The 12,839-nt window shown below is 38.3% G+C and overlaps 1 protein-coding gene across 1 annotated transcript in view; it reads left to right on the forward strand.

Moving 5' to 3' along the window:
* The window catches only part of pbrm1 (polybromo 1), a 66,765-nt gene that overhangs the window by 9,365 nt on the left and 44,561 nt on the right, over positions 1–12,839 (forward strand). The window contains 7 exon segments of the mRNA XM_069937180.1: positions 631–783; positions 2,991–3,110; positions 6,593–6,661; positions 7,239–7,337; positions 7,565–7,653; positions 7,901–7,992; positions 8,083–8,299. Coding sequence (XP_069793281.1) covers positions 631–783; positions 2,991–3,110; positions 6,593–6,661; positions 7,239–7,337; positions 7,565–7,653; positions 7,901–7,992; positions 8,083–8,299 — 839 coding nt within the window.

The raw sequence follows: 12,839 nt of genomic DNA on the forward strand, positions 1-12,839 counted from the left end.
TGTGATATTGGAATATTCAAAATTTCCTGATATGAAAGCGTAATGGTTGTAATAATTAAAGGAAATACAGTTTTATAATGAGCTCGAGCCGAATATTGATCATCAATACCTTCAAAATGTGTCTCCTTGGAAACAAGAGTACCAGTAACATTTTTGGAATCTTAAAATTATTCCCCAAAAACATTTCATATTCAGTCTCTGCTGTTTCCATTTAGTAGTGGCAATGCAAAGCACTCACAATTTATTTTAAGTGTCGGCTAACTTGTTGAAGATGGTTTGAACATTTTTTTAAGCAAATGGATTCTACATTGGCAATAAGTCAAACTTGCATGGTCTTCCCCTTTGCATAATCATATACAACCAGTTTGTCAGTCATCAGGAAAATTGAATTTTGAAATGTTTTTGTTTATTAAGTTACTTGTTTAAGCTTCCAGAGTATAATATATATTGATGGTTTAATTACAACTTTAATATTATAAGTACAAGTGACTTAAGTTGAAACTATTTATCTTTGAGAATTGCTGGTTATTGATTTGGCAACACCAGTTATACATGTTTGTGAAAATTATAATTGGAATAGAAATAACATCTTGGTAAATGTGTTTGAGCAGTTTATTTGATCAATTCCAGGAAGATTCAGCTGAGTGCAAAGCAGCAAGTAAATTGTGGGATTTGTACACAAGAACGAGAAATGAGTTTGTTCAAAGAGGTGATTATGAACATGAAGATGAAGAGGATGATTATGATGGCCAGGATAATCCTGGTACAACTGGAGAAGAGGATGTAAGTTTTTTTTAAATTTACTGATTTTCCAAGATCTGGACATTGTTGCAAGCCCCGTATTTATTGTGCATTTCTAATTGGCTTTGGGCATGTCAAGGGCATTTTTTTCTTACTTCATCTCTAGAATTCAACTCTTTTGTTCATTTAATGGTCCTCGCAAAACACAAATTTGCATTGGGAAGTTGGTATTTATAATATGTTTGACAGTCAGTGGCAACTTCGAAGGCTTTGGAGATGATTGAGTGTTGAATGATTGTGTGGTAATTAGCTAGCTAGAATTTGTTCTGCTCTTTCTGAACAGAACATACCTGGGAAATTTTCCATTTTTTCTGATGGATACTTGGAAACAATTGGAAGAGGTAAATGTGAAGCAAAGTTTCCTCGTACCACGGCTGGTCTCCTTGTCATTTTTGTCTCAATTTAGTGAAGTGAATCAAATTGAATGGATAATGGAGATTTTAAGAAGAAATAAAGAGATCCTCTTTTGTACTTTTGGTTAAACATGGTACAATATGCTTTAGCATTGCCTTTATCATTCAGATGATGGGTTCTGCCATCTTTGAGGATGGGAATATTCTTAGAATGCCTTTGGATTAGCTGTTTGGTTGATCACCACCGTTCACAATTAGATGAAGTAGGACTGCAAAGGTTCAATCTGAATCATTAGGCATGAGGTCAATTAACTGTCTATTGTGTATTGTTGCTGTTTAGCATGCACATTGTCCTGTTTTGTGGCATTACAAGGCTGGGGCCATATTTTTAGTATGAGTGGTCATATTGGCCTGCCTTTCTGCACCCATCATTGAACTAGATTTGATCCTTGATGATGGCAATGAGGGGGGTGGGGTAGAGAGAATGAGAGAGAGAGAGAGAGAGAGAGGGAGTGTGAGAGAGAGCGAGAAAGCGATCCATCTCAGGCTAGAAGGTTATAATTGTGCTTGTGGACCACTGATACATGGTGCTTCATGGATGATCACTTTCATCTGCCTGATTTCTACTGCGTCTATCATTTAGCACAATTGTGGTGCCGCAACACAATGGAGGGTATCCTCTGTGAGAGAAGACTTGGTCTGCATAAGGGCATGCCTGTTGTTATTTTTACCAACAGATAGAGGTTTTTGTAGCAGGTGGATTCGTCAGATTGAGAAGGTTTATCCCTTCAATTGATTGATGCAGACCTAGCCTAACAGTTTTGTCCTTCAGATAACTGCCAACTCAGTCAGTGGTGATGTTCCTCTTTGTGATGGTTATGAAGGGCACTTCACTCTTGCTGTGCCCTTGTCACTTCCACTGTTTCTCTAAGTCTTGCCGAATTATCAGCTTAGGGAGCATGCTAGGCGGCATTCAGAGGAGGTCACTTTCCCCTTGATTGACCTGTTATCAAGAATTCATGGAGTCTTGAATCAAGGTTGAGCACTTCGAGATCTGGGCCCTCTTGCCTGCACCACTGTGCAAGTTTGTCATGCTGGTGGAACAGGATAAATTCCTTTTCTGTATGAATGTAATGGCATTTAGGAGTCAACATCATGGGATATCCTCCCCTCAATGTCATTAGTGAACCAATAGTGATTTTTATTTTAAACATCCTAGTAGTTTTTATGCTCATAATTTCTAAGACGAGTTATTTTTCCAGACTTTTAACAATTTAATTTTGTAACTGCCATGGTGGAATTGTACTCTGATTCAGATCTCTGAATTTCTACTTTGTTAGCTTATCTGTTGCACCTCCAACATACAAGTTATTCTTCATGAAACGTTCTCTGTAACCTTTTTTGTTATAGTTGCACCTGGTGGTTACATTTTTAACTTTATTTCTATTATGTTGAATATTTACAATTACTCACAATTGTAATGTATTCCAATAATCAGAAATTTAGTTTTTATATATATATTTTGTGTGTGTGTGTGTGTGTGTGTGTGTGTGTGTGTGTGTGTGTGTGTGTGTGTGTGTGTGTGTGTGTGTGTGTGTGTGTGTGTATATTATATATTTTAAAAATCCAGTCTTCTCAACAATTAATGATCTCAACAATCCAGTGGATTAGGGTAAACTGTATATTTCTTTTTTATAAGTCATTTAAAAATTTTTTTACATCAGTTTAAAGAAGTTGTCTATTCTCGGAAGAAAAGTACAACCCATATGTAATGAAATATCTACTATTGATGGGGTATAAACATTAATGGTTACTGACTTTTTTTCCAATTTGTAGATTACAGCACATTATAATTTAAAGGAACAGCTGGAACACTTGTTTGAAACGGTAGTCACTTATGTTGATCCATCAGGTCATCTTGTCAGTGAGCTTTTTCAAAAATTGCCGTCAAGAGTGGTGAGTGAATCTATTAATAAACAAAAGACTGGTAAAGTATAGTAAACTGTGGGAATGTATTATTGTACAGTAAAAGTCCAAAACTCCAGATGCCGGAAATTCAGACCACCTGAGAATCTGGACGTCTTGAAAACTCTGCTTGTGCGTGAGCCCCACAGATGCATAACGGCAACAAGTGACCACATTTAATTCGCAGAAATGTAAAACAAAAGTGTTTTTTTTTGTATTTATATAATAATATGTTTAGATAATTAACTATCAAAATTTATCTGTTTATTCTCCTTAAATTAGAATTTTAAAAGTACTGCCCAAGAGTCTGGAAAATCCAAACATCCAGACTGACCCAATCCCAAGCAGTCTGGATTTTAGGACTTTCACTATGCCTTTTGAGCACAAAAGAACAACTGAAGACCCAAGTTATAATTCTGTCTTCTTAACTGAAGTTTGCTTGGTAAAATTAGTCAATCTACTCTTTAGACAAAAAAGCTGTAGAAATGCATTGTTCTTTATGTAGCAAAGATAAAGATGCATAACCAGTGTTTTGAGCCTGGTATAAGCAAAGTGCAGACAGGTGCCTGAATAAAATGGTGGGAGGAAGGGCATAAGATTACAAGCAAGAGGTCGTAGGTGGATATGAATGGGAGGACATAAGAGAAAAATGCTGACAAGTGATAGAAGGAGGGGTTAGTTCTCTGAACAGAGAGGGAAAGGGGTGGAGAGCTGGAGGAAAGGATGAGGAAGAGAGGGAGTTAGAGGAGTGGCCTAACTAAACCTGGAGACGTCGATGTTAATGCCATCTGGTTAGAGAGTGCCCTGATGAAATATTAGGTATTACTCCTTCAATTTGCAGGTGGCCTTAGTTTGGTAATGCATGAGGCCATGGACAGACATGCTGGCATGGGAGTGGGGCGTGAAATTGAAATGGTTGACTACTGAGAGATGGCTGTCATTGATGTGGACTGAGCAAAGTTACTCAGTGAAATGATCTCCCAGTCTGTATCCAGTCTCTGCGATTAGGGCAGGCCACAACGGGAGCACAGGGTTCTTTAGAAGGCCCCCGCATATTCGCAAATGAAGTATTACTTCACTTGGAGGGACTGTTTGGGGCCCGAAATGGTGGTGAGGTCCTATGGTCACAGGGTGTAGGTACCAAGGGGCTGATTGGTGGGAAGGGTTGAGTGGACAAGGGAGTCAAGGAGTGAGCAGTCTCTGCGGAAGATGGAGAGGGGAGGATGTGCTGGAGATATGATCACGTTGCAGGTGATGCAAATTGTGGAGCATAATGTGTTGAATGCAGAAGCAGGTGGGGTGATAGGTGAGGACAAGGGGAATGCTATCTTTGTTATATGTTGGGGCAGAGGGGACCAGGATAGATAAGTGAGAAATGGAGGTCAATCTACTGCCATTTTGTGAAGAAACATAGAAGACCTACAGCACAATACAGGCCTTTTGGCATACAAAGTTGTGCCGAACATGTCCCTACCTTAGAAATTAGTAGGCTTTTTCTCTTTTTCTAACCTCCATGTACCTATACAAAAGTCTCTTGAAGGACCTTAACGTATCCGTCTTCTCCACCGTGGTCGGCAGCCTATTACACACACTGACCACTTCCTGCGTTTTTTTTTAAACATACTCCTGACATCTCTTCTGTACCTACTCCCCAGCACCTTAAACCCGTGTCCTCTCTTGGCAACCATTTCAGCTCTGGGGGAAAAAACCTTTGATTATCTACACGATCAGTGCCTCTCATCATCTTATATACTTCTATCAGGTCACCTCTGATCCTCCGCCGCTCCAAGGACAAAAGGGCGCGTTCATTCAACCTGTTTTCCTAAGGCATGCTCCATAAAACAGGTATCATCCTTGTAAATATCCTCTGCACCCTTTCTATCCTTCTGGAAGTGACGTTACCAGAACTGAGCACAGTACTCCAAGTGGGGTCTGACCAGGGTCCTATATAGCTGGAACATTACCTCTTGGATCCTAAATTCAATTCCACGATTAATGAAGGCCAATATGCTATATGCCTTCTTAACCACAGAATCAACCTGCGCAGCTGCTTTGAGCGTTCTATGGATTTGGACCCCGTGATCCCTCTGCTCCTCCACACTGCCAATAGTCTTACCATTAATACTATGTTCTGCCATCATATTTGACCGACGAAAATGAACCACTTCATGCTTATCTGAGTTGAACTCCATCAGCCACTTTTCAGTCCAGTTTTGCATCCTATCAATGACCTGCTGTAACCTCTGACAGCCCTCCACTATATCCACAACCCCACCCCAACCTTTGTGTCATCAGCAAACTTACTAACTGTTAGGTCTGCTTTGTTCATGAATGAGTGAAACAAACACCAGACTGAGTCGAAATCAGGGTTCTTTGTTCTTTATTACCGGATTGTAACACTTGCGACTAACCATGTTAGTCGGAGAATGCATTCTGCCGTTATCAGCAAAATGGTGATTTTTTATACCCTTGGATACATGCTTAGAACATCATCATATCATTACTTGTCCAATGACTAAAACTGTTGCTATCCTTTCCCTGCTAGCTTCCTGCCTCTCAATCCATCAATGTCTCTCTTATCTTGTAAGTACAAGGATGCATTCACATCTTGTTACAGCCCTGTACAGGGTAACTCCTTACACATTCCCATCTCATGATGTTTTACCTTACACTAACCCATCCCTCCACTTCCTTATCCAGGTCACTTATAAAAATCACAAAGAGTAAGGGTCTCTGAGGAACGTCACTGGTCACCGACCATGCTGAATATGACCTATCTTTGCCTTCTGTGGACAAACCAGTTCCAGATCTACAAAGCATTGTCCTCTTGGATCCCATGCCGCCTTACTTTCTCAATAAGCCTTGCGTGGGGAACCTTATCAAATGCCTTGCTGAAATCCATATACACTACTCTTCCTTCATCAATGTGTTTAGTCACATTTTCAAAAAATTCAATCAGGCTCGTAAGACATGACCTGCCCTTGACAAAGCCATACTGACTATTCCTAATCATATTACACCTCTCCAAATGTTCATAAATCCTGCCTCTCAGGATCTTCTCCATTAATTTACCAACCACTGAAGTAAAATGCACTGGTCTATAATTTCCTGGGGTATCTCTACTCCCTTTCTTGATTAAAAGAGGATGAAAGTCAAAAGTGGTCAATAGGTGAAATAGTGCAGCCCCATCAAAGGACTTTATTTTTTATTTTAGTGACAAATTTACAACATAAACCTGAAAGTAGGAAATTCTTGAATTTTTTACATAATTAATTTGCTTTTCAGCTTTTGTGTGATTACAATCCCTCAAATGGTTTTCACCTGCAAAGGTGGTTCCCAGCTGGTTCGTGTCGTCAAGCAGAGTGTCGAGTCTGACTATCATAAATGGCAGGATTATTTGTGTTAAAATATGTTTGGAATATTTGACAGCAAAGTCAGACCTTTAACAATTGGACTGTTGTTTGGCTTTTCAGCAATATCCCGACTACTATGAAATTATTAAGGAGCCAATAGATCTGAAGACTGTTGCCCAGAGAATTCAGGTTTGACTATTTTATAATTTGCCAATATTCTATCCCACAAGAGCATACGGATCTAGGAGTGGATGTAGAGCATCAGACTCTTCAAATATACCTTGTCATTCATTGTGATCGTGCTCATCTATACTAGCCATGATTCCTCTCTTTTTTTTAATGTCATGCACAAAATTCATTTTCCTTTGCCCTGCAACAGCATCCAAAGAGGCCCTACTAATTCAGAGTCACTATCGAGACAAGAAAGAGAACAAAACAAAATTCCTTCAGGGTCCCTTCAAACCCACCACCTCCTCTAGTGCCTTTGCCTTCTGCGCCCCTGTAACCTACATAGCCATGTGCCCTCCTTTCCAGTTCAGCAGTGATCCTGAGTAAGAGGCGTCCAAGTCTCACCTCCTTGGTCCCTCATTCTGAAGCAATTAGTCCATGGGCCTCAGTTGTGTAGCTGGAATCACAAACTATGATGTGAAGAATCATTGTTTCGATAATTACGTATTTAATCCTGTTTATTGTTGAACCAGATACATTTTAGATTACTGTGAACGTTTACTCTTTTGAACATGAATGTATCAATTTCTTTTCACAGAATGGTGCTTACAAGAGTGTTAATGTAATGGCTAGAGATATAGAGCTTTTAGTAAAAAATGCTAAAACCTACAATGAGCCTGGGTCACCAATCTTTAAGGTAAATTATATTTTCAACGATAATACTGTATTGCCAGTCTTTTTAGGCTAAAGATTATTTACTTTACTAAAATAATGTGAGTTAATGAATTTCGCTACTGAAATAACCTTTCATGCATGAATCTGTTGCTGATTCAAAGCTATGACATTGTCCAAGTCCACACTTTGGGGACTGATAGAATGATAATCTATTAAGTCTGCTGGTAAAAATATATTCTCCATCTCTAGGATGCAAATACCATTAAGAAAATTTTTCATCAGAAGAGAGCTGAACTTGAACATAATTTGGAGCCAACCAAATCCAGTCTTCGAATTAGGTGCGTACAATTTGTTTGTGTACTATTTATGACAATTGAAGATAAATAAAATGGAAAAGTTAAGTTGGTGATGACGCAGATGCTGGAAATCTGCAATAAAAGCATGAAATGCTGGAAATGTTCCACAGATTGGGCAGCATTTCTAGGGATAAAACCAGATGTCGCAGAAGTGGGAATACTATAAATGAGCATGCCGTCAAAAAGTAAACCACCAATTTCCAAACATTTTTAAATGTTGAAACTTTAGAAACCGAAGGTCAGCACAGGGAGATCGCTTGTCAGCGATTACCATGGCTTTGCAATATGGATCTGAGAGTGAAGAGGAAGGTGGACTAGGTGGTAAGTCATTAATGAAATTATATTTGAATGAAGTTTTTTGAAAGTGACTTTTTGTTTCAGTTTTTCTATACATATCTCTTGGTTCCATAGGGGTCACTCATTATCAAGATGGTGACTCTGATGGAGAAAGCATTGGTTCATCCGTCGATGTTACTAGTCCTATTTATCAGCTGTTTGAAGCAGTTAGGAATCATCGGAACAGTCAGGGACACCTTCTGGCCGAGCCCTTCTTTCGTCTGCCTTCCAAGAAAGATTATCCTGATTATTATCAACAAATCAAACACCCCATGTCATTCCAAATAATAAGGTAAGAAATGTTTTTTTATGCCATTTAAATGAAAAAATCAGTGACCTTGTTGATTCTTTAATATTTTTAATCATCACAGAAACATGTACTTGACTGGTTACATAATATTTATTCACCATTAATGCTATATTCTGTTCATGAAACAAACCATGTTGCTTGTTTATTCCATACTTGGATGATTCTCTTTTGTATTCAAATATTTTGATAATGGAGTTTTAAAACATAAAGTGCAAGACACCTACTTCCGTGATTCATGGATTAATAACTTAAGGCCAGAGATTTGAGATTGGCAGAAAGTCAGAAGTAACACAAGAAATAAAAATACTCGACCACAGATGTTTGGATTTACATCAAAAAGACATTGGTACAGATTTATGGATAGGAAGGGCTTTGAAAGGTATGGACCAAAAGTGGGGAAATGGGGACTAGACCAGAATGCCAATTTGGTCGACATAAATTAGTTGGCCAGAGGATCTGTTTTAAGCCGTATGACCCTATTTTGAATGCATTGCCTTTTAGAGTGACGAATGAGGATTTAATAAAGAATTATTAAACAAATATGGGAGAAGATTGGCACATAGGACTGGTTGGACCAAATAGCTTGTTTTTCTGTTCTATGATTATACAGTAAAGTTAATGGGACAAACTTAGAGAGTAGTCTGGGGAAAGTTAATTAAAATACTTTACTTGGGCTTTTAAGAAAATTAGCAAAGTAACCACATTTAGACTGTATCCCAGTGAGCGTGAAGGAAGATGTTATGCTGGCAAAGCAATGAGCTTTAAAAATAGCTATGAATGTAAACTTTTCAAACCCAAGAGAAGTCGAAGTATTATCAGTTTTAGGCTATCTTCTATTTTAATACACGAGGATATAATCAGTAGAACCTCAAATTATCAGATTTTTCTGAAAAACATGATAAAAATAGTACCACACAATGAGAATCATAAATCTCCATCAATAATAACTGCTAGAATTTCTTGGACCTGTATTTTCCATGTATTTGATATGGATGAAGATATGCCCTTCAGCCCACCATGTGATGTCCTAGAAAAGCCTACTGAAAAAAACTAAACCTTCCCTACCTCATACCCATCTATTTTTCTTTCATCCCTGTGCCTGTCTAAGTGTCTTTCAATGTCCCTATTGTATAGATGCCAACGTATTCCATGCATATTTTGGAAAAAAAAACTTGCCCTGACCTCTCCCCTAAACTTTCCTCCCTCACATTGTATAGATTTACTACTTTCACTCCAGGAAAAAGTGCTGGCTATCCACCTTACCTATGCTACATAATCTTGCATATCTCTATTAAATCACATCTCATTCTTCTTTGCTTCAAAGAAAAAAACCCTAGCTCTGCTAACCTTGCCTCATAAGACTTATCTTCTAATCCAGGCAACATCCTGGTAAACCTCCTCTGCACCCTTTCCATAGCTTCCACATCCTTCTTGTAATGAGGGAAACAGAACTGAACAAAACATTCCAAGTGTGGTCCAACCAGAGTTTTATAGAGATGTAACATTACTTCTCAACTCTTGAACTAATTTCCTTGATTAATGAAGGCCAGCATTCCATAAGCCTTCTCAACTACTCTACTAGCTACTAATTAACCTGCGTGCAATTTTGAGAGGTCTATGGATTTGGACCCCTCTTCCCCACTGTTAAGAATCCTACATTAATCATGAACTCTGCCTTCAAAATGCATCATTTAACACTTATCTGGATTTAACTCCATCTGCCACATTTATTAATTTTTCTTCCTGTCTATATCCTAATTTAACCAATGACAACCTTCCATACTATGCACAACATCTCCAACCTTCATGTCATTGGCAAACTTACTGATCCATCCGTCTACTTCTTCGCCAGGTCATTTATAATAACAAAGTGCAGGGCTTCCAAATCTGATCCCTGCAGAACTCTACTAGTCACTGACCTCCAGGCAGAATATGTTCCATCCATTACCACCTTCTTCTTTCCAAGCTTCCATGGATTCAATTAGGCTCATGAAGCACAGCCCACCCCTCACAAAACATGCTTACTATTCCTGAGAAGACAATACTTTTCTAAATCCTGTCCCCAAAAATATTCTCCAATATTTTGCCCATCACTGACATAAGACACAGTGGTCAATAATTCTTAGGATTCACCCTATTACCTTTTATTGACAAGGGAATCACATTTCCATTCTCCTAAACTTCAGTATCTCACCTATTGCTAGGGAGGGCACAAAGATCATTGCCAATACCCCAGCAATCTCTTACCTCACTTTCTGTAGTAACTTGGGCTATATCTCATCTGTCCTGGAAACTTATCCTAATGTTTTTAAGAAGATCCAGCACTTCCTGTTTCTTAACCTCCACCTACTCCAGCACGTATGATTCTATTCTGACCTCACCCTCGCCAAGGTTCCCCTCTCTCATGTACAATGAAGCAAGGTGTTCATTTAGCACCTCCCCACCCTCCTCTGCCTTCAGGCACGTTGCCTCTTTTATCCTTAAGTGGGCTACATACACTCTCTTCTTCCTTCTAGTCTTGACGTATGCATAGACTGCCTTAGTGTTTTCCCTTTTTTTGTTTTTTTTCTCCAAGCTAGAACTTTATGAAATCTTTCCCCTAATTCATAATATTTCTGTTTAGATCTAAGTATCATTTTCTCTGTTTTATAAGTGGGCATTGTGTTATATTGTAACTTATTATTTAAACACCTTTGTTTATCCTCTGACAGTGATTTTTGAGTATCTCTTCTGTCCTGCAAATGCTCTGCGAATTCTTGTGCTTCCTCCGGATCCGAGAACAATCTGTTTTGCTCCCCGGGTATAAATATTTTAAGCACGGTTGGATGTCTTAACATGAATTTATAACCTTTTTTCCACAGGATTGATTTGGCTGTATTAAACTCCTTACTCTTCTTTAAGAATTCAAAACTTATGTCTCTGGGTAAAAAAATATTTTTTGACCCTTGTATTCCAATGGTTTATTATCTTCTCTAATTATATTTCTTTCCCACTCCAGTATATTTTCTCTTGTCGTATTATCTCAAAAATTTTACGAAGATGGATCTTGGTTTTTGATGTGTCTGCGGTTTTGGAGCTAGTGCTCCGTGTGCCCTTTCTATTTCCATTTCTTCCTGCATTTCTATCGTTCTCAGGACCTTCGGGTTCCATTCTTTTATAAATACCTTTATATCTGTGCCTTCTTAACCTTCCTTCAGGCCCACTATTTTTATGTTGTTTCGCCTACTATAATTTTCCAACATATCAATTTTCTGAGATAACAACTCTTGTGTCTCTTTAATTTTTTTGTCACTTTCTTCCAATTTTTCTCTTAAATCATTTACTTCCATTTACAGCCGTTTCCGCTCTTCCACACTCTCTACTCTTTTCCCTATTTGTCATTACCAGTTCCAACCTTTGCATAGATCGGGGTCTCTGGCTCAGACCTGGCTTTGGTCTTAAGGCTCTCTGGGCTCTTTCGATCAAAATCTCCTCTCCAATTACTTCCATATCCATTCTTGAAAAAAACGAATAATGTCTTCTCCTTCTTTACCTTTGGATAATCCCATTATTTTAACATTATTTCTTCTGCTATAATTTTCCAAAATATCAACTTTCACCAACATTTTCATTTATTGAGATTAAACTAGTCATCAAATCTTCAGACACATTAGATCTACTTCAGTACGCTGCACTTCCTCTCAAACATCTTGAACCTTAGTTTCCAACTTCTCCATTCTTTGTGAAACGTTATTCATCACCTTCAATGCATTATCCACTTTAACTGTTAAATCTGTTTTAACTTCCTTTAATTCTTCAGACAACTATTTAAAATTATTTTCTAAAGACATTAATTTTTATTTGAATTTCATCAATATTTGATTCAATCTTACTTATTTCTTTCTTAAAAGTCTTTTTCTTGCCTCTGGTCTGCTCCTCTTCTGAATGATGCATCTTCTTCCATGTTTCTTCCACTTGACTTCCATCTCCTTCATGTTCTGATGTTGACACAAAAACTGTCCCTTATGAGACCTTGATTTTTTTTTTCAACCTTCTTTTCCACTGTACCATGCGTGCCTGACTTCTCACTCATGCGCGATGTAGTTTTAGTTTTTCCTCTGGCGCCATCTTTACGAGTCGATGTGAAGAAGGCTTCGGGGGAAGGTCCCTCTCCCAGGTCCTGGCCAGTGGAACCAGAGAATACCTCAGTAGACCCAGTTTCTTTTTTTCTTATCTTCAGACTTAGTAGGAGTTAGTTTAGGTATTTTTTTTCTTAAGGAACATCCTCAATATTTAGTTAGATGTTTTATACTAACTTTAAAGTAATTTTCTTTTTTTTAAAAACTTTACTAAATAGGTACTTTTTTAACTAATCCCATGGGAGTCATGAGGTTGCGTGTCATCCCTCATGCCATCACATAACATCCCCCACAGTTTTCCTTAATCTTACTTGCCAACACCTTCTCATGCCCCCTCTAACTCTCCTAAGTTCTTTCTTCAGTTCCTTCCTGGCTACCATTATAATTCTCAGGAGACCTTCTTG

The sequence above is a fragment of the Narcine bancroftii genome, chromosome 5 (genome assembly GCF_036971445.1).
Source record: "Narcine bancroftii isolate sNarBan1 chromosome 5, sNarBan1.hap1, whole genome shotgun sequence".
Classification (NCBI taxonomy): domain Eukaryota; kingdom Metazoa; phylum Chordata; class Chondrichthyes; order Torpediniformes; family Narcinidae; genus Narcine; species Narcine bancroftii.